The sequence below is a fragment of the Vidua chalybeata genome, chromosome 19, assembly GCF_026979565.1.
Source record: "Vidua chalybeata isolate OUT-0048 chromosome 19, bVidCha1 merged haplotype, whole genome shotgun sequence".
NCBI lineage: Eukaryota > Metazoa > Chordata > Aves > Passeriformes > Viduidae > Vidua > Vidua chalybeata.
Window position 1 is genome coordinate 12070117 of NC_071548.1, and position 26716 is coordinate 12096832.

Sequence of the window (26716 nt, forward strand, 5' to 3'; positions counted from 1 at the left end):
TGGAAGCAGCAGATGGTCCTGCGTAGGAAGTCTGATTGGATTTCCCCACATAATATATGTCTTGAGGAGTTCCGTGCTGATGAGTTACCGCTATCACTTGTGTCATAGTGTGCTGGCGTGCCACGCTCTTTTTGGAGTTTCCTGGAAGAGGTAGAGGTTTTCCATCTACATTCATTTTATAACAACATTGATTTGCAAAGTGTCTTCCTTTTATGCATCTTGGACAAAGATTTGGTATTTCTGCATTTTCTGCAATATCTCGGCAATACTTTCTTATATGTCCCAATTTCCCACACTTGTAGCATGGTCGTCGGTCAAGTTCCACTGCAATCACTTCTGCAGGGTTGTCTTGTTGAGAGGTTACTTCAAAAGCTGTGGGAGTCTTTTCTAATCTTTGATCTGAAGCTTCCATGAGCTTTCCAAACTGTTCTTCCAAGGCATTTGCTTGAACTGCTGCTAGATGTGCAGGAGTGCTTATCTTCCTGCAGGCTTCTATCATTTGAGGCAAGGTTGGTTGTGGACTAGGCAAGGCACTAATTATGCATTTACATTGTTCATTGGCATTCACAAAAGTCAAGCTTTGAAGCAGATGTGGTTGTGCTACTTCATCAGGGCATTATCCCTCCACTGCTTGAGTAAGGCGATTTGTTAATGAGGTGAATGGTTCAGATGCTCCTTGCTTTACTTCTGTAAAAGTGCCCTCTGGGGTTCCAGTAGATTGAACTTGCAAGATGATGTTCCAAGCTGCTTCTTTAATATCTGTGATTACGTTCTGAGGCAGATCTGTAGCTTGAGTTTCGGGTCAGTTATGAGGTGGATCACCATCTAGTTGAGCCAGTGTGAGAGCTGCATTTGGACCTCTAGCATAAGATACTATCAATCTTTCCAAAGCTCCATTTGATCTCCCATAGCATATATTGTGAGTCTGTTAAAATTGTGGTTGCAATATACTTGAAATCATAAGGTACCAAATCATAAACTTCAAACATGCCTTGCAATAGTTGTTTGAAATAGGGAGAGCCTAAGCCCCCCTCTTTAAGTGCTTGTTTTAAATCCTTAATTACTTCATGTGTCAATGGTAGCCATCTGGCAGGTGTATTTCCTCCAAAATATCTTACTGGCATGGGCCATCAATTGTGTTGTTGTCATGTCAGGATTTCCCTTTTCAGGTTTCAATGTTGCATTCATTCCTCCTCCTGTGTGAAAAACTGATGGTTGTATATGGTGTACATTAAAATTATTGGAAGGTGTACTAATAGAAGCGGCCAGTAATGGCACTATAGCAGGAGGTTGAGCACCTTGTTGTTCACAAGATGGCATCGAAGGAAGCACGTAAGCATTGTTTATGGAAGTACCTAGCATGCCACCATCTTGTTGTACAGAAGAGACACATCTAACACCGCCATCTTCTTGTACAGCATATGCGTGCAGCGTGCTGCCATAGAGCTCATGTGCACAGTCTCTGCGCTGGGATAGTAAGTCTTTATGAAAAGCCCGTGGGATAGCGCCATGCTATGTGACTGAATGCCCAAAAGGGTTAGTTATTGGAGCTGCTGAAATTCCTGGGGGAGCCCTCATGTTTTGTGGTTCTAATATTGTTTGCAAAAGTGTCAGAGTGGCTGCGCTCGCTTCTTGTAGTGCATGTGCATTTGGAGGGGCTGATCCACCTGCCCCGCCTCCCCCACTTGCTGCAGGCTGAGGTATGCCGGAAACCCCATGTGTGGGAGTCGCCTCGCCCACTTTGGGAGGCTGCGCTGTCCAGGCCACCCGTTTCCGGGGGGGGGGGGTTATGTCACCCGACCTGGGCTGCAGGGCCTGTCTCTCTGCCCTGGGTTGGTCTCTGCCCACTGGGGTCTGCGGTGCCGCTTGGCTAAGTCAGGATGGGGGAGTGTACTCACCATTTAATAGCTTACTGCTATGCTTCTTTCGTGTGCTTGCGCCGATTCATATGGCAACTGTGGGGGGATCAGTGTGAGTACCCCACTCGCTCCGTTCTGCCTGAGTGGTGCAGCTTCTGCCACCACACCCTGTGGAGCCAGTCCGCTCCCTGCAATGTGTGCTGCCTGGCTGGCACAAGGCAATAGAATGTTACCATCTGTTTCGGCTGTTCCCTGCTGTGCAGGGTCAGGAGCTTGCGCTGTTTGCGTAACTGAGGTTGTATGTGCATAGATTGTGTAAGTTGCAAAATTTGCATATCAGCCACTTTCTGAGTACAGACAGGTTCCGCACCACTCTCCTCTCTGGTCCTCGATATTCCGTGGGGTCCCTGATCTGTTGGCAATATCCTTGCAAGGCTAGGGGGTCCTTGGACTGCCTGGGCTGCCCCCACCTCTGTCAGGGTAGCTATCAGTGATTTTTCAAGCGGCAGTGAAGCTGTGGACACTGACAGAGCTGAATAAGCCACTCCCCCTTTCTCCGCAGTCACTGCTTTTTTTCCAGTGTGGAGTTAGTGTCACTGGAGGTATTTTGCATATCTTTTATGTTGATTATAGATTCATAAACTGCTCTACTTGCTGGCAAAAGTTTTGCAGCCATGGTGTTTTTAAATGTGGCTTCATCATATAGTTTTAAACTGACAGAGTCCTACAGAGATGGACTGAGAAGCAATTCTGTATCTGGAAACTTTTCTTGGACCCAAGTTAACACGTCTTGCAATTTGTCTCTTGAGGCAGGGATAGGATGATTTTTAACCATGGATTCTAATTTTTCCGTTGCTTCTTTTTGTGTCTTGGATGTTACATTTCCCTTTTTATACTGTTTTTAGCCATGAAGGAAGATATAAAATATTCCTACCTGATTCGAAGGTCAGCTGATAACCTCGGTCTCACGGTCTCACCTCTGGCCAGCAGACATAGGCTTCAGATCTGAGCTGGCCTTTTCCCTGGGGATTCAGTTTCTCCAGCTTTTCTCTGCCACACACCAGCTCAATGCTGCTTCTTCTGCAGATACTGCTGATTTCTTCCTTCAGGGACCCTGGCCTAGGAGCTTAGGCTTTTTCCTCACATGGTGGGCACCATATGTTGGAATGCCAGGCTTTTTCTTGCTCCAAGGTCACAGGACAAAAACTCAGGAGATGTTTTTGAAGTCTCACTCTGAAGTTTATTATCCTTACGTATTACAATCTCACAAGATGTATGCTCTCTCTAACAAGTTGAGAAAGTGACCTAAAATGGTGTCTGTTCAAGGCTATTTAAGTCCCAATTATCCAATAAACAGTTGACATCTCTATTATTTATGCTTCTAACCCAAAGATGACCACTCGAAACCTGCAATGCAGACATCCATCTTTCACCTGAGAAAATGATCCATAGTTGTGAAGAAGAAGGTGCAAAAAAAATCAACTAACCCACACCCAAAATTCTCCATCTTGGTTCCCATATATCACCATATACTAGAATCCCAAATCTTAAGTTTTTTCACCCTATGAGATCACACATTACTATCCAAACTACACCCACGCTGTTTCTGTGCTGTCACTCAATTTTTGAAGCCTTTTCCAAGGTCTAAGGTCAAATGAGGTGTTTACTTGAGGGTTGGCACCCTTAAATTCAGAAAGCTCAAAGTTTTCAGCCATCAGAGTTCCAACACAGCTGGACCTTCTGTGGATGTGCACCCTTCCAGTCTCTGCTGGTAACCTTTTTCTTCCATTTTTACATGGCTTTAGCCAGTGGTTTCTGGTGTTGAGAGTCTTAACCCCTAATCACCAGGGATTGCACTTTACAAAGGAAGTTATGGCATCATCCAGTTTCTCTTCAGGGAACCTGCTCTCCTCTAAATATCTACCAAAGCAAAACAAAGTAACTTTGCAATGGCAATTGGATCAGATTCTAACTTGAACAATGAATAAGTTTCTAGCTTTAGTTTCTGTCTTTGCCCTTGGCCCTTGTTCTGAGTTTTACTTGATCTCATCCTTCAATATACAGAGGGAATCAGCGCTTCCAGAGTGGTACCTTCCGTTTTCTGTTAATGAACATACTTAGTATTATATAGGATTTTAGTCTGGCATCATATTTGAGTAGAAGAAAAATCAAGACTAATCCTATCTTGAAACTTAAATCATGAACCAGGGTTTCAGATAACAATATTTGCACACTTGAAATTTTGTTTTAAAACACCATAATTAAAAGAATACCAAGGGAAAAGTCATATGAAAGCAATACTGGAGGCCTTGCTGTACCCTCAGATCCTAAGTGTTATAGATGAGTAATGAGATGGTTGGCTCTCACAATTAAAGGGTGAGCATTATATGTATGCTAAGAAAAGTTTTGTAGATGTAGTTACATTACTGTAATATGTCATCCCCCCACTTCCCCACATTGTTATCATGAGATGGCCTTGGTAGTCCAGGCATTTGGGAGGGTTGACTTGTTACTATGGTAACACCTGATCTATAATCAAGATGTAAGAAGGTGAACTCCACTACTGGACAGGAAGGAAGGAGTCTACTGACAGGACTATAGGAGAGGCTGGAGATATAAAAGGGGGAGCATCTATATTAAAGACAAGCCACGTGGCTGGTAGTCACAGGTGGGGGGGGGGGGAGCGGGAGGGGCAGTCCCAGCTCTGTAATTTTTCCTTATTTACTCCTTTTGTTGTATTTTTGTTAAGATTTAATAAACCTTAAAAATTTTAAAACTGAGCAGTCATTTCTCACACTAAGTAAAGGCATTCTTGCAGTTCAAGTTAATAACTAACTCACTATCATTAAACATTGTTTATAAGCATTTCCTTCACTGATTCATGATACTACATCAACTTAATTGTAATTTTTTTTTCCTTGGGACACAGAAGTGTAAGCAATGAAAATAGAACAGAAGTCTCAAAGCATCTATACAAAGGTACTTGCTCTGGGCTTTGTACTCTCCAAAGACATTTTAAAATTATTGTTCCTCAGTTGTATTTTTGAAATAAATTGATTACAAAGTAACGTGGAATAGCAGACATGCAGCATTTCTGTGTTTTGCTAGGCAAGAGCCTCTCCTGGAATGGAGAATGTAAACCCCCTCCCTCCGAATTACTATTTTTATATTAAAGGGCTCTTGGGCAAAGATATGAGGCTAGGGATAACAGTTCTTTACTAGTATGTATAACAAGGTAAGCAAAACAACAATAACTACAGCATTAACAACAAACAGAACCAGGGACCCAGTAAAAAGCCTTGGCCGCCGGCACATTCCCCTTTGGTGCAGTTACCGTCACAGCCAGCAGGAATGAGCAAAAATCCCGGGGTGGTGGACGAGATGTGTCAGAAGTTCTGCAGTGGTAGCTGGAACTCTGGGACGGTGCTAGCTATGTCGTGGAGAAAATGCAGAGCAGTACCGAAGAAAGAGCAGGGGTGGGACAGAGACCGCCCCGCTCCGAGCAGGGCAGGGAGAGGTGAGGTTCGGGATTCCTGTGAAGTGATACGCGGAATAAATAGACTCCATAACCTGGTGTGATGGTGATCGGTCCCTCAGGACTGAGCTCCAGTGGTGTTGGTGAATTCTCCCCGCAGTAAGCAACAGCCTAGCCATCCTCCTCCAATGCCAAAAAGCAAGAGAGAGCAGCTGCCCCCAACCCCATCTTTTCACTGGTTCCCCTCCCCCCCCCCGCCACCCCCAAACCCCCCACCATCTCGTGGTATCTCTGTCCCTTGGAGAGAAACTCCGAGAAAAAAGTATAGCCAGATGCTCCATTCCTCTCCTGATTTCAGCCACAGTCTTTTGTCTTTCTTAAGTACCCGTAAGTATCCATAAGTACCCAGTAGTTAGTTTCCTAGCAACTTAAGGGGGGGGGGGAATTTTAAAAGTAAAAGAAAAAAGAAAGTATTAAAAGTATTAAAACTTAGCAGCCTTGATCTCTGCTACTATTTAAATATATTTTCTGTATTCTGTCACTTTTGTACTACAGTGTTTCATTTCATTTTACTGAAAACCTCTTGCATATGGCCAAGCCGGAAAGCTTATTTTTAGAACATGTCAAGGCTGATCTGAAAGGGCTCTTTGTCAGACCTCCAACAGGGTATAATTTAAAAATGTTAATCATAATTTTTAACAGTAGAAGCTTGTGGCTTTGCACACTCCACATATTCCATATTTTTTAATATAAATGTTAGTACCAGATTTCACTATGTTTTGCCAACTCTGTTGTAAAATGCAGGCGAACCCAGTGGGAAGAAATTATGATTTCCAACTCCAATTCAGAAGGGTGAATGATTTCTTTATTATAATTATGCTATAATACATTAATATGCTATATAAAGGAAGATAATAAAACTACATACCTACTTTTTCTAACTACCATATCTATCTAATTCATAACTTGTCACCTTCTTGCGATAGTCCAGACACAGGTGTATTTGATTGGCCATCAGGCTCAAGCAATTCTCACCAGAATCCAATCAAGCAATCACCCTAGGTAAACAATTCTCCAAACACATTCCACATAGGAAAAACAAGGAGCAGAAATAGAAATTGTTTTCTCTTTCTTTCTCTCTGTGCACCTCTATGAAAAATCCTGAGAGAGAGAAAAATGTGCTTGCCACACAACTCTTCACACATCTCAGCAAAGAATGAAAGAGCACAGACCTGGCTTTGTGAAAACGTGGTCCTGCAGAAACCATTGTCGAAGCTTTTGTTGTACTTGTTGCCAAACCACTGCCACTGTCCTGATAAGCTTTTGTCATGTTTGTTTTTGAACAGCTAAATAACCGAGGTCTCTTACAGTTGTATTGTCTTTGAGATTAATTGTAAACATCTGCCAGTTGGTGAGGACAGTAATTCTTGTAGTTGTTCAGTAGAGTTCCTGAAAGGGCACTGGTTTATTTATTTTGTAAAGCCCTGCTTCACAATTTCTTTGTAACTTAAGATTATGTGTCTAGATTTTTCCTTTCTCTTCCTCATTAGCAGAGGTTTTGTGTACAATTTTTTAAAATGTTGTAAAAACTGGAAGTAGAAATCATCATCAAAGCAAAATGAAAATTGCCCATTAATGCTGCATTTCATTCTGGAGACAGCATCATTCAAAAGTCTGTGTCTGTGTAATCTGTAGAATCCTATTCTATTGTCAATGAGAAAAATTAATTTAAGAGTTTCACTGAAACTTGTTCTGTAAGGAAATAGAACTTCTATACTATCACACAACCATTTGTGAGAAGCAAAAATGCTTCTTTCAAAGGCCAGTACAAGCAGGAATAGATGTGTACATAGATAAGCAACCTGAGCAGATGGTTAGAAAAATGAAAGTAAATGGCTGAGAAGAGGTCCCTCTGACATTCACTATTAGAGACAACAGTGGCTGTTAATAAAGCAGAGTTAATTCTATAGCAAGGAGTGAAATATTTAATCATCAGTACTTCATACATAATTCAATTAACTGCCTTCACTCATCAGTATTAACAAGAGATGGAGCTTGGATTAATGTGCTTGAGCTTCATCACAGCACTCCCAGTCTGCTTAAATGCTGCCAAAACTTAATAAAGTGCTGCCAGTCAAATTATAGTATCTGAGCCCAGTGCATCAATGTGCTGCTATTACAAATCATCCTCTACTCACAGCATTGTTTGCTAATTCCTTATTTATGCTGATCTCTGCACTAAACAGTTTAATTAGGGCACAGTGGTAGAACAAGTTTAATTTCTTATCCCTTCCTTGATGACATCTTTAGTATCATCCAAGTTACTGAGCAGTAACTATAAATGGTGTATCCATGTGTTTTCAACCCCCTCAATTTTTTTAATAATTACTTTAATCAGATACATTGATTGCCACAGCAGAATTTCTACTAGTTTGAAAAGGATGAATGCTAAATTAATTTCTGTCTTGGTTCTAAAGAACATGCCTACTGAGGTCTGTGTTTTTCTGTGTGTAAAACATAGATCTCACCCTCAGATCCCATGAATAGCCCTGATTGTGCCACTTGCTGTGGCTCGTATTCCTTGTACTTTCTGTGCATCTGGGAAGAGAGAAAGGACAATGAAGGTTTCCAAAGTTTTTTTCTTTCTGCCATTAAGGGACTTGATTCTCAGAAGCTGATAAACCTTCCTCATTAGAAGCTGAGAGAATGGTGCTTTGGCATTATATCCCATCCTGTCCTACCTGTGGCCAACCTCACCTAGGAGGCTTTGGAAGAGTTAAGCCCAATCTTAAAAATTGCAGAAGGGGAAGGGAGGCAGTCTGACACTGCTTATTCCACCTTTAACTCTTCTGAAATAAATCTCTGCTGCTCTGCAAAGCCCTTGGCTACTTTACAGCTGGGTGAATTGAGGCCAGACCCTGGCATCCAAAAGGAGATTTGAAAAGTGCTTTGAAAGTTCTGGAAGCATTACAAGCTGTCATAAGAATCACAGCAAGATAAATGACATTACAGAGAAAAGGCAGAAGAGCATGCTGTTTTATATATATATATATTTTTTTTTTTTCCCATCTTACCAGAAGGAGAGAAATGAAGATGTCAGTTGCAGCTTTTGGTTACAGCCAAGAGCCTGAGTTCAGGAGTCCACAACATGAGTTTGAGGGAAATTTTATTGGAAAGTAATTTAGAATTGTAAAACATTCAGAAACCTGTTTTGGGGGGACAGAAAGACGTATGCAAGTCATACTTGACTATATTCCACCTGAATAGATTGGCTTTTTGATGCTATTCCTGTCACCCAGAGTATGTAAAATCCAAGGAAATCAAAGGTTTCATAACCATCCAGTCCCTCAATCCACGAGGTGAAACCAGTAGAGGCTGAATTGGAAGTGGTGTCATTCTTTTGGGACCTGTAGCCCTGTACATGGCATCAAGTCTCTTGAGGACAAGTGAGGACTAGAGAATGCAGCACAATACATGAAAAGAAGAGACAGCAGCCAGAATTTCTCAGAAGAACAGAGAAACTGGGTGAGTCAAGAACTACATAAGGAGGAATGCTATTTATGCTCTATGTTCAGTAAGTAGTGCCATCTGAAGATTTATCTACTCATCCAAAAAATATTAGAGGTTAAAGCTAAGTTGGTTATATTTTTAAAACAGAAAACAGTGGAGAATCAAGCCCTCAACTCTTAATAAAGTTAGCATAACTCCATTAATTTAACCAGAGCTCTCACCAGTTCAGAACCTGTTCCTTGCAGTTAATATTTGTCCTTTACCATGTTTTGATAGGAGCGTTAGCAGCAGCAAATGAAGTGCTAAGTTGACACCAAGTATTTCCTGACCCCATGTTCTAATCAGAACCAGTATAACAGTCAAAGATTTTCAGGGGTTCAGCTCTGTGCAAAGCCTTGCAGGTGGTAAAAGTTTCTCTCTTAAAGAAGCATAAAATGAGCTATGTCAACACAGGAGGAATAGTTTGAATCTGCTGATAAATTTGAAATCCTACTTTATCCTTTTGAGTTCTATTTAAAATAGAAGATAGAAAGAGCATCCAAAGGGAGAAGTACAGTGTCTATCCAAAATCTGGTTTAGACTACTAAAGAGGCATTTAGGCTTTCAGTCTTTTAACAGAAGGAGAACCACTCTCTAAATCAGTTTCTAAGTTTCAGGCACTTTTGGTGACATTGAAAATAAAAAAAATTGATCCAGAAAATCAGACAACCCATGATGTGAAAGTGCTGGCACAAGGAGTGTTGCAAAATGGAAAGAGTAGAGATGGTTACGAATGGGCTGCACCAGGATTTTTGTGTGCACTGGCTGCATTTGTCAATGAGACAAAAACCTGGCAGCAAATATAGCACTATTGACTTACGAATGATTTGGACAGACTCAGTTTAAAAACAATGGAATAAGGAGCTCATGCAATTCACTGTAGCAAAAGAAAATGTGGTGCATGCAGTGAGGGGACATTAGAAAGCTGTCTTGTTCCCCCATCTGTAGTCCTGCTAGTAATTGTCAAAAAAAAAAAAAAGAAAGTTAGATGTTTTAATAGTAAAAAAAGAAAAAAATAATAGATCTTCCTGACAACCTTTTCTGCTTGTGAGCTTTCTGCCCTGCACACAGGGAGTGACACAGGCTCCGTGCTGAATGTCACTGTCGGCCAGAGCTCCAAAAGCAGCTGTAATTCACATTTCTCACAGCAAGAAGATGGTGCCAGATAATGGGTATGGATTTTCTGTACATCATGACTCTGTGTCATCCAGCTACCACCTGTACTGAACCTAATGATTTGTCTGAATAAAGCAGTACTCCATAAACTTTACTGCTGAGCAAACAGCATGCTGTTGGCAACATCATGCTCTGCTCTCCCTTTCAGCCCACCAAAAGATGACTCAATTACCATTTAAAATTTTATACTGCCTATGAAGTCAAGGACTGGAGAATTAGTAGTCAGCTTGAAGGTATTTTGAAAAGAGCAAATATATCTTAATGTGAAGAAGTAACAGGTTTGCATGTTAGTGTTAAAAGGACAAGCCAGTGTTGGTGTTAATTTTTCAGGATGTGCACAGTGAAGAACAGGCAGATGAAAATTATGGATTCTGTCAGCATCTAAGAGGGGATGATCTGAGATGCCCAGATTCAGGGATAAAAACAGAAGAACTAGAAATTACGATTTCTTTTCCTTCTGGAAAAGTCAAGGCAAATAGTAAAATGGTTAATGAGAAATGGGCTTGTGAAGCTTGGCATATTTTCCCTTCTTAAAAGCTATGGTAGGTGTTTGGCTCTAAGGTGCTTTTATCTCATAGCAGAATTTCAGGGAAGCTACCTTAACCTTACATCTTTTTTAAGGTTGAGTCTAAGTCAAAAATATGGGTAACATCTTATTTAAAACTGGAAAGAAACTTAATTTTATTGTGCTCACTGCCACACGGTCTTGTATAGTGCTTGGCCAGAACAAATGCTGCCAATTTCAGGAATTCATTTTCTAATGCAAAATTTTATAAAATTTCTATATAATTTAGAAATACGAATGTACAAGGGATAACAAGAACTAGAAAAAATAAGGAAGAATTAGAAAACTTCTGGCAAACTCAGGAGTTTCCATGCCTTTAATTAAACCTCATTCATGATAAAATATCAGGATATGTGAATGCAGATTAAGAAGCTAAATATATTTCTGAGTTTTCACACTTGTGTATTGTGAGGGATTTTTAACCTAGGAGTTATTAAATGTGAACCATGGAGCATCCTGTCAGATACTGCTTCACACAGCTGAGTTAGGAAAGAGATGAGTATGGGAATATGAGAACAGATAGAATGAGACAAGATATTTGCACTCATCTGACATCAAGGTAATGCACCAAAACTCATCTAATAGATGGTTTGCTACAATCAAATTTTCTTGCATCACTATTGATCAAAGGCATCACTATTGATGGAGGTAAAGCCTTCAATGACAATTGCCTGCCTGAGAGACACAGACTTTGCCCCGTTCCTCCTGCACAAAAGTTAAATAGTCAAGGAAACTTTGGGTAGTGCAGTCCAGACTTTAGGAAAATAAGACAACTAATACCAGCCATGTGAGTATTTGTTTTGCTAAGGTTTTGTGAGTCACATTCAACTTTCTGCTATTCTGAAATACGTGCATTCCATTTTCCTCATAACATGTTCATTCTTTTTTGTTAAAGAAGAAAAGCAGAGTGGAGTAAGTATAGTCGCTACATGTAGTTTATAGTTGCTAAACTCCTGCTGCTCTTCTGCTAAGACGACTTCAGGCCAAGAGGGATTCTATTTCCAGGTATACCACTCCAGTTCAGCAACATTTCTACAGCTGTTTGAAAAGCAGGGTAGGAACTTCTAAAAGCCTTTCTTAAAGCTCAGATGAAAAAGTTATTTTATATATTGTTACAGATCAAGATGGAGAGCTTTTTTAAAAGAAAAAGTTCTCTTTTTCCCAAAAAAATCAGATGTTCACTTTTCTTTGGACAGGTCATACTGAAAAAACCTCTCAATAGTAAACACCTGTAATGAATTTGTATATGGAAATTTTAATGGGATTTATGATACTGACTTTGGTAGCTTTGTGTTAGAAGTTTAAACAGAAATAAGAATGCTAAATAGAGCTAATCTGTACTAACTGAGCCTTCTGGATATTACTTCTACTAGAAATGTATAAATAATAAAAATAAATCACATTGCCAGATACCTGAAACACACAAGGCTCTTATAGAAAAATAAACATTGTAGCCATGAATAAGAGTCTATGTTCTCTTTCTCACCAAGAGGACAAACTGAAATCATGTCAACTAACACTAAATGTATTCAGGTCACTTAATACAGTTTGTGTTTAAAATTTGCACTTTATTTTTTGCTTGTGTTAAAACCAGACTGGTGCACTAATGGAACGTACTGGTCAGTTTATGGGACCAGTTTGTTCTGAACAGCCCTTTGACAGGTGCAGAGAAATTGTAGGTTTATTCAGCTAATTCAAATTAGACCTAAAAAATCAAGTGGAAACATAAGTCAGAAGAATTTTTTTCTTAATAAAATATTATGTAGGAACAGTTAAGAGTTGGTAATTCCAAAGTCTAAGGAATTACCATGAACTAGCTCAGTTAGTTCTGCTTTCAGGATTATTCTGTGCATTGATTTCTAAAACTATTAGCCTGTGTCACAGAGGTGAATTGAAATTTATATTTTCAGTGGTTATGAAGCTCCAGATTTTGCCTCTGGACAATTTTTTTTATTATTATTACCTGATGTATTTGATATTTATAATAAATTTCAGAGTTGATTTAGAACCTTGGGTCCATAACCTTTGCAATCTTTTCCATGTGCATAGTTATAAATTTTCTAATCAATCTCGGTGTAACCATTTAACACTTTTCTTCCTAAACATCTTTTCATAAGGCAGGTGTGATTTTATTCCTCTACTGCTGGAAAAACCATCAAATGCTGTATCCACAAAATAAGATGTATTTCTGGGTGAAGGTCACAAGTAATTAAGCCTCCAAGGCACTATCTTATATTGAATTTTGGCAGCCAAAAAGGCAACATTCATTATCTTTTACACATCTCCCTTGGAAGCAATTGATGCTCATTCCATCTGAGCTGTTACAGTCTCTGGCAGGAATGGGCTGTCGGGAGTGTTCCAGAGGTACAGGCCTTCTGTGACACACTGGAGAGTAGATTCTTCTCGTTGTGCTTCCAAGAGATTTTAGAATTCTGCATCCTGGCATTGCCCCTCTGACAAGTGTCCCATTGCACTGCTGGAGGATGTTTGGTGCTACTGAGATGTTCTTCGAGGTGGAGCAGTTACCTTGCAACTCAAAAGGTGCTCATGCACTGCTGCATTTCTCATATAAACAGCGTGCTGGGTACTGTCACTTTTTACAAGCTGAGGTAAGTCCGTACAAGCCACAGAAAGAAAATTTCACATGGTTATTGCCTCACAAACTCAGGCTCCCTGCCAGCACTGGCCAGATGAGCAACATTTTTTGTGATGCCATGTGATTGACACTGAGCTGTGCAGACACCCACAGGTTGGGGAAACAGCTGGATAAGGAGGGCTCTGAAAAGATCACTGCTATGCTAAACAGCTTTTCAGTCAGAGTTTGTGGAGTTGCTCTTGGAAATAATAAAGGGTTCTGCTTGCAGTGCTGTTTGAGCTAACCTTGAGCACACCCCTGACATCCACAGCTCAGTTACTCCTGTGTCAGGGTGTTTTCATGCACTGAGAGCAACACAGCAGCACAGTCCCAAACTCTGTCTTACATCCAAGAGGGAGCATCCACTCCTTTCCCGTTCACTGCATCTATTCCTGCTGCTGCACTCAGAGCAGAGTTGATCTTGTGCCTCGGTTGCTGCTGTGAGTTGTGCTGTTCTGGCCCTTCGGCTCACATATACAGCCTCTTGGAGCTGTGTTCAAGCCATCCCCTGAGCAGCCTGTCCCAGGGCTCTGCTCTCTGCCCTGAAGCTCAGCCCTGCTTTAGGGCACAGCCCCCACCATTGTCCGGCTCTGGCTCCTTTGTGTCACCCCTGGCCTGTTCTCCCCCATCCACCCCATGAGCCATATCCAAGGAGACTGCAGACCCTGCATTCATGGGAAGGACAAAGCAGGTTCTGCCCATTTCAGAGCCCTGGCACAACACACAAATACTTTAAGAGCACATGATCTGCCCTCTCTTGGCTAATTTTTGCTGGAATAGTTAAGGCAATACTTTGGAATGGTTTAACTCAGCACTTCTTATTTAATAAGAGAACTTGAAAAGGCCTTTTCTTAAATTCAAGCATGAAAAATAGAAAATCATTGACATCCTGATCTTACCTACTACAATTTGTTGGCACTCAAGATCTAGTTCTTGTAATAGAACTAAAGGTAGATAGAGACAAGTACATTTTTACTGGTTTTTTGCAGAGTGAGTTTTAAATTTAGACAGAAAAAGGATGTGAGAGTAGAGCTCAAAATCTGTAATCTGTGCTAAGTTCAACATGAATTTCAGCTCTACAGTCTGAATCTTGCTGCTGAAATTCGTAGGTGATCATTTTTTCCAAAGGTGTGGGATGACAGTGGCTCAGTCATACCCTCCTCACCTCACACAGCCTGCCTGCACTGTACCATCCCATCCAAACCTCTCCTCCCTTTCTCCACTCCCAGACAATGCCTTAAGTATTTATTTGCTTCCTTCCCCACCCCCATTTTAGTTTTTTGGGGGTTGGAGAGATTTTGGAAGGGTTTGGTTGGTTTGTTTTCAGACAAAACCAACTTGAGAACTTTGCCATTTCTCCTGTCCAGTGGCATAGCTGCAGAACATTCCTTTGTGTTCAACTGCCAAGACAGAAATTTCAAAGTAAATGAAAACACACTTGCTGCTATCATTTAATACACATTTTGGTGAGTATTTAAGAATCTTCACAGCCTTGTGAAAACAAATATATTTTCAGAATATATTTGACAGCAGAACTCAGCATTTGCTGTATCTCTGTCCAAAGGCAGCCTCAGCAAGATCAGAAAGTTTGTTTGGAAGTTCAGATTCAAAGCACAGTTCAAAACTGAATGCATTAATGGACATAAAGGTTTGAAATGTGACCTTGTCAATAAAAATCAGCAGTGTATTTGAGTATCACAAATGGCAATTAGTCCAATGGTGGAGGATTCTAATATTGGCAAGTTCATAAAGTATTAAAAGCAGAAAACTTACTTAAATAGCATGAGTAAAACATGAGTAAGCATGTAGTATTTGCCTTGCATTTTCTAGAAAAGCAAAGAGGGTCGTGGAAAAACCCACCTGAACAGCTCTAACAAGCAGGTTTGGAACTTAAAGAGTAGGTTTACATGTAATGTGAGATGTCTTCCCATCTATGTATCACATTTTAGCTATTTGGTGAAGGTGATAAATTTCATTTGTTCTCTAGGTTGCAGATAGCAGTGCAGTTTGTTTCTCTTTAAGAAGTTTTCAGTATTTATGTTGTTTATAAATTATTTTTCTGGACTAGTCACCACACTGACAGACTTTTTAGATTATGCAAGTGGCCCATTTTTTCAAGAAAAAGTGCATCCTTTCCTATCTTCCCTTATTTTTACCTGATTTCAGAGAACATTTCAGTCTTTCTGAAAATTAGGTAAATAATGATCAGCCTTACACTCATCATAGTAGTGACCATCTGACATTCAGCTGATTGATGATGCAGGAACTTCTTGGGTAAGAAACAGTTCTATGTCCTACAGAAATCAGACTTTGTGGCATGAAACAAGAAATACCATTGCACTCAGCTATCTCATTACATCACAGAGAGTAATTCCTGTGCAAAGAGTTTGTCAGATGCTTCAGAGACCTGCAAGATACAAACATTGCTCAAGAGGAAGAGAGAACAGAAGTGAGACTTACCTAGAGTCTCCTTAGTTACTGGGACTCCCATAAAAAAAGGTTCATCTGGAGTGAGAGGGACCACAAAGTGCTTCTGCCTGTTGCACACAGAGAAATGCAGAAAAGTATTTAAAATTAATCTCTGGGTACAAGAGATCTGGATTCTCCATGAACATGGAAGTTTTCCTAGATAAGGATTTTGCTGGTTGCAGCCTGTCTGCAGGGGCTAGGTGCTACATGCTGTGTGTACAACAGATGGTCAGGGAAACAGGGACTGGATTCTGCCCCAGAAGAAATATCAGACTTTGAAAGTCTTCACCACAAAAAGGAAAGTGGATCATTCAGTGAACGATCAATCACTGCCCAGCAATTACCTGAATAATTTGATGTAGTCGCTAAGGGGAAGCCAAGGTTCCTTTCCATTCCAAAATATTTTCTAGTTATGAGTGTTTAGAGTTTTGGTTTGGCAGCACCAGGTCAGACTTCTAAGAGATCAGGATTGCCCAGACAACATTTTTTCCAGCCTATGAGTAATTGCATCAAGTCAGCTCTGCTCACTTCTGGCCTTTCCAAGAATAATCAAAGTTACAGAGTTTTGATAATCTCACTGCAGAAGCAGCATCCCCACGCAGAGCCAGAGCCCATCTGACCCGGGATGGGGTCAGAGAAATGTGATTACTCCAGAAAACACCAGAGCAGAGAACATCACTGTTCCTGTCTTGAACTGTCATTACAGATACAAACTGCAGCACTCAGTGCTGAACTCTGTGCTGGCTTCTCATTTGTCTTTGCAAGTCAGCAGAGGCTGGACATTTCTGCCTCCCTGCTGTCATTAACTGCAGGAGTCTTGTGGGAAACCAAAATAGTGCAGAGCTACATGTAATTCTCAAGGGGTTGCTATCACACACAAAAATGCCTTGGAGATTGGGACTTGTTAACCCCTCCTGAGTGCTCCTTACACCTGCCTTCTCCAAACTGAATCCCCTAATGCCCTGCAGTTCCAGAGTGAGATGCTCAGTAAACCTATTCTTATAAAGGATGCACCACCAGGCATGCACTGGATTTGGCAATAAATAGTTAAATTCCAACTTAATACCTGAGAGTTATGTTTATTTAGTACTGTGAGGCACTGGAATACCTAGAAAAAGCACTTTTTATAGAATAAGTATGCTGTCTTTTGTTATTTTTTATGTTCCTACTTTGATTTATATTTTTCAGCAGAAGGATCGATAGTAACCCAAAGACATGAAAATAAAGCTGAATCTACAGAACAGAGTTCAAGGTATCTGCTGGATAAGCAGTCTTTTCCCTTAAAACAACAAGTTTCAAATTAATTTTCTCTGAACAACTTTTTCTATTCAATTTCATCTATTTGAGGCTTTCTTCACCTTTCTTCTGGATCTTCTTTAAAGTCTTACATTTCACTCATCCTGTCTCAGAACAGTCAGTCATTTTAACAGCACAGCCATAGTCCCCAGGTCTACAGCATGAGCCACAAAAAAATCCCAAAGATGAAGAACATGAAGAGGAAAGAGTAGAGATCACAGGATAGCTCAAAATCTGGGTTTCCTGCATTTTAATGCAAAGTCCCATTTCAAGTCCAGAGAGATCATCACAGCTTTTTTTTTGCATTTCAACTGTTTCCCTTTCAATCTATGCTTCAACCCCAGGCTGAACTCTCCCCTTTTTCCACCCCCCAAATTACAGTGAGTGCCAGGCAAATGCTCTCAGTTGTGTCTGTGCCTGGTTCAAGGGAAATCTATTGGACCCTGTCAGTGATTGATAGCTGAGGCACTGACCAGACCTGGTTAGAAATTACCAGCTGAGTGGCAGTATCCATGGCAGCTCATTAGTCATACCCACAGCCTGGGCATGGCAGGCAGGGGAAGGGAGCCCAGTGTCCCACTCAAAGGTAGGCAGGGCAGAGACCCAGCCCACAGGGACTCAGGATGGAAAAGGAGAGATGCTGCCTTCCTCCCCTTTCTTATTTTTAGTTCATTTGCCAAGAAGGATTTCCCTTACCTAAGACTGACACTTTAATGAGCAATCTATGCCAGCTCCACTAAACATCCAGCTGCTTTTTAACCTTTAAACAAAACTGTTCTTTAATGTGTTTCCATTTCCTTTTTTTTTTGCCATAGTTTTGCTAAATCTTTCACCATCAGGACCTTCACTCACATTACATGGAAAAACACATTTACCCCAAAACTATAGTATCATTTTGACTAGAATGCGAGAGAAACACATTCTCTTTTCAGAACTTTAGTAACCCTGACCCTGCAAGATTGTTACTTGCTTAGTTTTGGACCTGGATATATTTCTCCCTCTAGGTTCCCCTTCCTATTCCTGCCACATGAATAATGAAAAGAGAAAAGTCAATATGAGAAGTATCTGTAAATAACCTCTACAAGCAACTGATCTATATTTTTCAGAAGCATTAGTGTTTGATTGTATAGCTTTAGTATGTGTGAACTCACCAGAGGGTGGCAGAAAAAAATGTAATTACATACTGTTGTATAACTACTCTTTACCCCAAGGTTAGCATAATTTATAGAAGTGAATTAGTCTGGTTTAATCACTATAATGAGTGTTCTACTGTGTTCTAGACTTGTATCCCAAATTTGTAGATAAAAATAAGCAAAAGTTTTGCAGGGCCAGAGATTACTAATTTTGATTGCTAAATACTTTTTCTCAGGTAATTAAACTCTTAATTTAAGAAAATGTTTAATTGGGCATAAATAAGAAGCTATAATTTAAAAAGTAAATTGAAGAGGGTATTGCATGATGTCTTTATTAAAGTCATAGCAGAAAATAGCCACGTTTTAAAAGGCAGTATCATTCCAGAATCTCAAATCCTCATTTTCTCTTTCCTGTTTTCTGTTATCTCTCATTCAATGAGTGCAGTGGTTGAACTTTTCTTGTAATTGAGAATCCTTCATAGAGAGGGAAGATGACATTTGAACAGACCAGTATGGAATTAGCAGTATAGAATATGATGCTGCTGGAGTTCTTCACAATTTTACTTTTTTATATGTTTCAAGATTTATTGCTGAAAATTTTTAATTTTTTTACTATCTTGAATAATGGCAATGCTGTCTTACTCTGGAGGATATATTTCAGCTGTCAATGCTTTGCTGCTTAAAAAGAAATCAGAACACTTTCAGTTCTCACATTTGAAGCCATTGTGATACTGTCTAATAATTCTGCAGTCTGGAGATTTCTGTGACCAATTACTGAGATGAATGCCATTCTATACTCTGTCATTTCTTTGGTGTCCCTGATTTATCTCTCAAAGCCTTTATGACTTTACCTTTGGCTTTTATGTAGTGGCAGAGCAGGTCATGTGGTTATCCAGAGGAATTGGTATGGCAATTTTCTTCAAGCTGAGTAGGTGGAAATAATTAATGGACTGCTTTATTGATGTACATAGATTACTGATTCTCTCTATGGTTCCAATTCCCAGCCTCAATAAAGTAGCTTGAGATTTTATCTGAGGTACCAGTAATTACACAGGGCAAGAATAATCACTGCACAAATACAGTCTTTTATGGTCTTTTACGCCATTGCCAGGGCCAGTGCTAAGGCTTAAAAATATAAACAAAGATGTGCTGCATCGATAAGTTGACCCCTTTCATTTAAATTCATGAATTCTGGAGAAACTTAAATTCAGAGTATCTGTGCTCTTAGAAGTTGAGCAAACTTCAAAGAAGAATTTACAGGCTTGGTGCAGTAAAACAGAAATAACATGACTGTCCTGCCTAGACTACACCTCATGTCATTGACAGGGATCAGTAGCAGATACCTTGGGAAAAACAAGCATCTATAAAAATAAACACCATAAAAATTGGATCACATTTCCACTTTTTGTTTCTCCAAGCCTGGTGCAGATTTTAGGCAAGGATTTTTGCAGGTCACATCACCGTGGTATTCATCCTAGAGTCTGACCTGAATGAATTTGTTAATTTTATCTGTTTATACTAATAGTCCCTTTTCTGATGCTTGGTTCTGAGACAATTTCTCAGATACATTCCTCATAAAAAAAGCTTCTGTGTGGGAATATCTCTTTACACCATTTTGTAAGCAGTAAGGAAAAGAACTCGTACAGATTTACTGACACATAATGTTTCCTGTACTGCTCTTACAACCTGATCACCAGCTCGTCCAACACAATCAGCCAGTGTCTTTGTTTCTCATACTTCTAATAAAGTTATTGATGGCTTTTAAGACCTTTGGAAATTGTTCTTTGATATCTTCTTCTGCCATGTCTTATTTTAGTTTTTTATTTAACTCGTCAGAGTTTATCACCTTTTCCATTTTTCTTATTTAGACAGCATTTTTTGAAAATGCTCCCTTATTTCCAGCCATCCTATTTATTTCCTCTATTTGAAGTTTTCTGGCTTCTGTCCCCTGTTTAAACAAAAGCTCAAAACAACCCAGAACACCTTAATTCTGGTATCAATTTAAATAGGAGTCTTCATTTCTATCTAGTTCTTCACTGGGTTACACAAAAATCAACTACACAAGGCTTTTCATTCCTAAAGAGATGTGAATTCATTATGTGGGATACCTGTTACACAATCATCGAATCACTGAGGTTGCAAAAAGACCTCTGAGGTCATAGAACCCTTAACCCAACATCCCAGACCCACAACTAAACCATGACCCCAAGCACCAAATCTACACATTTTTTGGATGCAAAAAGTGTTGCTTCTGTAGTTGCTGCTAAAGCAGAGTCCTTGCCTCCAGTCATTTCATACTGGATACCTGTCCACAACCCTTCCAGGACCCAGACCTTTGAGTCCAGCATGATTTTTTATTGCAGTCAGGCAATTCAGATGTCATACACAGTGCACCTTTGTTCCCATCTGTTGCAATCCGCTTGTGCGGGGTGTCGTGATGGTTCGTTAACCAATCCCAAAAGTGAAAAAGGCAAACAGCAGGGGACCATCAGTTTAATCACAATAAATGCACCTTTATTTAGGTACCAACAGCAAATGCGATAGAGAGGACAAAAAAAGGGAAATAAAGAATGGAGAGAAAAGAGGGGAAGATCCTCAATGGTCCAGCCACGTGGATTGACGGTCGTCCGTGGGGATGCACTGAAGTCTTCCCAAAAAGTTACAGTTTATATAGTCTTTAGCCAAAACAAGTGGCATCTGGCCAGAAGGTGGGAAAGATCGATGGGCCACTGTAAGAGCCCCTTCCTCTGTGAAGCAGGTGCAGGCATGCAGGTACAAGCCACCGCTTGTCACAACCTGTTCAAATGCAACGTTCTGTAGAAGCACAGCGAGTGCACCTGCTGACAGTCACTTGGCAAGCATCCGCATCCACCTCGGCCAGGCCAGAACTCCTGTCAGGGGTCTTCAGGGACCTTACGACGGTCGTGAGGCAAATGAAGGAAACTTCAGACTGTCTCTCACACCATCCTGTGACTTAACGATCGTCATAAGGGAGAGCTCCATCCTTAGCACTGTTCTGAAGTCTTCCGGATTCGTCAAGGTGGTAGTAGCATATTCCAGAAAACAGAGACAAAAAATTAGACAGACAAAAAAGAGAAAAGTAGGAAAAAGATAAGGGAAAGAAATAAGGAAAAAGGAAAACAAAAACAAATATTCAATTCTCCAATTAAAAATATACATTCAATTTCTTATTAAAAACAAATAATCAATTTTTGATTAAAAAATTACAACACAATCAAAAATCTAATTCACGAGGGCCAATTGCCTATTTTCAGTTAAATCCTGGTGAAGCAATAATTGCTTTGGCAGAGTGAGGTTCATCCCAATAGGAGTAGGCAATAGTTTGTGAATCAGTGTGTAATTGGAGTGTAAAAGGTTGATGTGAAGGAACTGGGGCTTCGAAAGAACAATCACATCCTGCAATTTTAGTAAAGTTACAAACACAAAAATTTGAATGATTTTTTAGTATTCACTACTACATTTTCTACAAGTACTACATCACAAGCAGTTCTAAAGCATGCACAACCATTGCCAATATATACAAGGACTGTTTCAGAAGTCTCATTAGGATGAATCTCAAAGTGGCAAATATTCTGTTCTGTGTCTAAACAAATGTCTTGGGCTATAATTGCATTACTTTCACAAATAAATCCTTGTTGTTCCCGGACAATACAAGATTCTAAATTAACAGTTTGCCAATTCTCCCCAATTTGATGGGCCCATCCTCTATGCTTGGAAGGATGGAGAATAGCTCCATCATGATTCAGCCTTAATGCAATAATAGGGAAAACTGTGTACAGTGAAGCATTCCATATTGTTAATACAAAGGCTGTGGCTGTGTTTGTGCTAGGGTCATAGGTGAAATTCACTAAATTCCACCAGGATTAGAAATCTCTTTCAAAATCAGTGGCACGTTCCCAAACTATTTTCTGAATTTCAGTAGGAAAAGTGTCTTCATCTTCTCTTATAATTGAGGCAGCAACTGACTGCATCCAGTTGTGCCTGGATACAGCTGAGAGCTAAGGAAACATTGTTTTGTGTAGCACCAAGTGCATCAATTATCAATTTGTGGTCATTCACATTTATCTTTTCCCAATTTGGTAATATGTTTGATGGCGACCACTGTTGTGTTCCCAAAGTTGATAAGGATGACTGTAGTAGTTGTTGAAATTTTGTCAAATCTCTAGTGGTGGTAGCCAACTTGTTCATTAATACTTCTAAATCAATGCCATTTAGAAATCCCAATCCTGTTCCCACAGCACTGGTTATGTCTCTTAGCATCCGTCTTTTAGAAGGGTTCTGCTGTTGCAACCAGGTCGTCCAGCCCTGAAAAGAAGTTTGTAAAAAAGGTGAACAAGCTGGCTGAATTTCTGAGACATTATTTTGCATCAGCAGTTTGACTTGTTTAAGAGACCATGCTGGATTACACAATAATTGTTGTTGACCAGTTTTCCTGATTATATATGGTCCGATTTCAAAAATTTTTGGGCTAAGCATAACCGGTGGTTGGGTGGTAGGTGTCACAACATTAACATCAAGTCCTCCCCAGTATTTAGATCAATACTTCAAACTTAAAAGAAAGCACTTCAGTATTTTTGGACCAAAGACAAACTACTTCTACAGTTTGTGTTAATGTGAAATTGTGCCGACAATCCTGTACGCTTGGGTGCGTACAAACCTTTTCATGCTTAAAGAGATCCTTTCACTTTTTTCTGAATGCTACCACAATTATTTCAGACCATGACCACTCAGCTGGTTTCTGGCCATGGGGTTGTGGTAGGATGCAGAAAAGTATCACCAGTTTTGTCATGGTTTAGCTGGTCTTCATGTCCCTCGGAGTTCTTCTGTAAAAGTAAACACAACAGAATCCTGCCACCAAAAGGCAGAAAAAGTTAGAATGATGGAATTATCCAGTGTGTATTTATCCGATGTTCTTTCCCTAGAGCACCAGAGGCTTCCCATGCATATTTATTCAGAGGAGGCTCTAGCACAAGTGGTACTAGCCCTATAATAAGGGTGGTCCACCAGAACAGGTTGTCCAGGGTAATGTGTTGAGTTATTAGGATCATTTGCTGTACAGCATAGGAGTCAGTGTAGATACAAACAAGAGAGGTATTCTGTGCCCCATGTTGGAAAACACTCTAAACAGCTGTCAGCTCCCCTACCTGAGCACTGCTTTCTCCCTCAGTAATAATTAGTTCACCAGAGGAAATGTGGAGGGCTGCTGCCCTGTATCTCCATACCTTTCCCTCTGGTTTGGCAGAGGCATCAGTGAACCAAGAACTTGCTGATTGTTCAGGGGAGAAAGGAGGGGCTATTTTGATTAGAGAGGCAGGTTTGTCAGGGCTGCTGTCCAAGCTTTCAGTTTCTTGTATTGCTAAAATTTTTACAGCTCCTTCTGTTATTGAGAAAAAGTTACAGTAATGTTCAATCTGAGCATACCGCTTCCTGACTGAGGCCCTCTGGGCCACCCCATCAGGAGCAGGGGTCCCAGTAGTGACTGTCTTAATAACATTGAAAGGGCCTCTTAATACTATTGGCTGTTGTGCAATTTTTTCCACTTCTATGAGAGCTAAGATAACTACAAACAATCCTTTTTCCCAGGCAGCAGTGTCTTTGAAACCATGAGAATCAAAACCAACAGGCCTTGTCGGACCCTCAGGACCCCGCTGCCATATGTGCACTGACAGCCCTGAGGAGGCAAATCCCCATTGCACCTGGAAAGGATCTGTAGGATGGATAGGGCCCAGTGCTTGATGAGCTGTTGCTTCAAAAATCAGCAATTGCTGCAATGCTTTGTCCTGAGACAGAGTCTAATCCCATTTCACCCCTTTTCTCAGCAAGTCATAAAGGGTCATTCTGGTTACTAGGAAATCTATCTGGTCTTTCCACAGGAGATATAGCTGCTATGGTTTTTTGAAGGAAAATCACTGTAGGTTTGAGTGTTTCTGGAAGCCCTCAAATTAAAGGGGCCATAATTTCAGGCTTTACAGGTAATTGCATTGGTGATTCATAGCCTGTAGTTAATTTTCTTTCATGTATCATTTGCAAGCAGGCAGCTTTGTGAATGTTTGCCAGGGGTTGGTCAGGGGTACCAAGTAGGGCTAGAGGGTCTCCCATTGTTAAAAACAACCCATGTCCCACTGACTTCTTGTTCTGACAAATGAATTTGATCTCCCCAGGTAAGAGACACTCGTAATATGTATTCTGTCTCAGTTTCATGAGGGAGACACCCGTACTCCTTTAATTTAGCTAATTCAGTAGCAGTGTATGGGATTTCTTTAGTGGTTTTGTGTGGGTCAAAATATTCATCATTGATATAGTTGTATTCTGTTTTAATTAAAGGTCTCAAGCTAGGACAGCAGTGTTCCCCACAATTTTTCATCAGAGCTAATTCTTTTTGAGGGTAATTTTGATTAATGTGAGGAGTTTCCTTCTCCTCTGTCTCTTTTGAGAAACCAGCATTCTGTGAATTTATAACATGTTCCTCTTTCAAGGCAGCTTGTAATAAATGATGTTTATTCTTTTCTTCATCTAATTGTTCTTGCAAAATTTCAACTAGGTTTTGAAGGGACTCTATTATAGCATTTTCCTCATTTCTTCGCTTAAAGCAAGTTTCTACAGCTGCCGTAAGACAAGCTCCCAAAACTGAGCATAAGATAGTTTTATTTTTGCCCAGTTTAAATTTTGTTTCATGTTGTGAATAACATACTCTATCAACCACATTTTCCAAATTAAACCAGTTACTTTGTGCCCATTCCTCTCCTCCTGGAGAAGTTTTGGCATTGTGTTTAGCTAGTAGAGCATAAAATCCAACTTTAGCTTTATCATTAAGCTTATCATTCATTTTGTGAAGGGACCAAAACCACGACAGGGAGGTACAAACTTAAGTTACACAAACCACACAGCCTTCGCTGTGACTTCCTTCGCTTCCCTGGGTGGGTGAAGAGACCGAAGCTGCTTGGGAGGTACTCCTTCAGTACAAATATCTGGTTGTCTCTTCACTACACCAAGCAGTCAAAATTCACACACACAACAACAAAAAAACAACAGTGTCCCGCCTTTTGGACTAAGAGATCCTTTGTGAATTTCCAAAGACAATGTGGGTGCCTTTTAACCTGCAGCCTTCTGTCTAGACAGAAATCCTGTCCATGACGCCAATTTTATGTCACGATCCGCTCGTGCGGGGTGTCGTGATGGTTCGTTAACCAATCCCAAAAGTGCAAAAAAGGCAAACAGCCTGTTTGAATGCAACGTTCTGTAGAAGCACAGCGAGTGCACCTGCTAACAGTCACTTGGCAAGCGTCCGCATCCACCTCAGCCAGGCCAGAACTCCTGTCAGGGGTCTTCAGGGACCTTACGATGGTCGTGAGGCAAATGAAGGAAACTTCGGACTGTCTCTAACGCCCTCCTGGGAAAACTGTTGGCTCCTCTCAGCACAAGTGCAGACTGTTCCCTGCAGGCAATACCATTCTGCTTATCTGCAAGTTTGCTGTCCCTATGGAAGGACATCCTTCTGAGACACCTTTCTCTCATTGCTTTCCTCTGGAGAGGGAAGGCTTATATTTATTTCAGCAAATCCTGGGTACTCATCACCAGAATAGCTCTCAATCCTTCCATTATTCTTTTAGCTGCTTTTGTTTCACTGCTGTTTAGCATAGGTTTGAAAACACCATCAAAATCCCTCATCATTTCGTGTCATGCTGCTACTGAAGCATCTTCATCTATCTCAATATAAATTGTTCCCAGTAAGTTGAAAAGAGAGCAGCTGTAATAAGATACAGATTAAATAAAGAAGTCAGAGATTCCTGCACAGGTAGAAAATGTAAGTAATCTACCTCACCATATAACACACACACACACACACACAAAGCTGTTGTCCATAGTGTGCCAGCATACAGAGGATATAAACACTGAATTTTCTGTTAGGAGAAGGTTGAAGACATTGATCAGACACAAACTTGTGATCTGATGTCTGTGAAATATGTTTGCAACAACTCAGCTCCCAAGCAGTGCACGTTTAGGAGGATTTATAGAGGAAGCAGAGATGACACAATCACTATATTCAAGCTTTGGGTACAATAACCAGGAGCTGGAGCACCTTGTTAAATGATATTTTGAGTTGGTATTTGGCCTGCATGCAAACTAGAGAGTCACAGTAGCTCCTGTACAGTACAGGAACTGTCTAAAATGCTTCAGAGTTCCATACACCAAAAAGCAGCATATTTCACACATGAGTAGATTGTTATGGAAATACAACATAATTATGGGAAAGGAGATACTGTTTCATTAATAACTTAAGCCCAAGTAGAGCCTTGTCTGCTAGTTAAGCTGGAATAAAAAATGATGACTGTATGTTTTCCTACATTCATACACCTGATTTCTTCAGACTTAACAGTTAATTCAGTACCTGTGTTTAATTTAAGCCTTGGCTTCCTACGTGAATCTTCTTAGATTTTTCTATTACAGTTCTGAATACTTTTAGATCACTTTGGGCATCTAAGCAGCAGCACTAATTACTTTCATTAAATGTAATCAGACATTAATATTGCTTAATAT

General features: G+C 40.3%; 1 protein-coding gene across 12 annotated transcripts in view; it reads left to right on the forward strand.

The window, feature by feature from the left end:
* Positions 1-26716, forward strand: part of CA10 (carbonic anhydrase 10) — a 256270-nt gene that overhangs the window by 61325 nt on the left and 168229 nt on the right. Inside the window, exons 1-3 of one of the 12 annotated variants that reach the window (XM_053960070.1) lie at positions 12690-13233; positions 15090-15140; positions 16917-16980. The exons of 9 other annotated variants lie outside the window; for them this stretch is intronic. In XM_053960070.1, coding sequence (XP_053816045.1) covers positions 16944-16980 — 37 coding nt within the window. In that variant the 5' untranslated portion in view covers positions 12690-13233; positions 15090-15140; positions 16917-16943. Of the gene's footprint in view, positions 1-12689; positions 13234-14626; positions 14726-15089; positions 15141-16916; positions 16981-26716 lie in introns of those variants that run through there. 2 more of the 12 variants (XM_053960069.1, XM_053960071.1) reach the window with 2 other exon arrangements.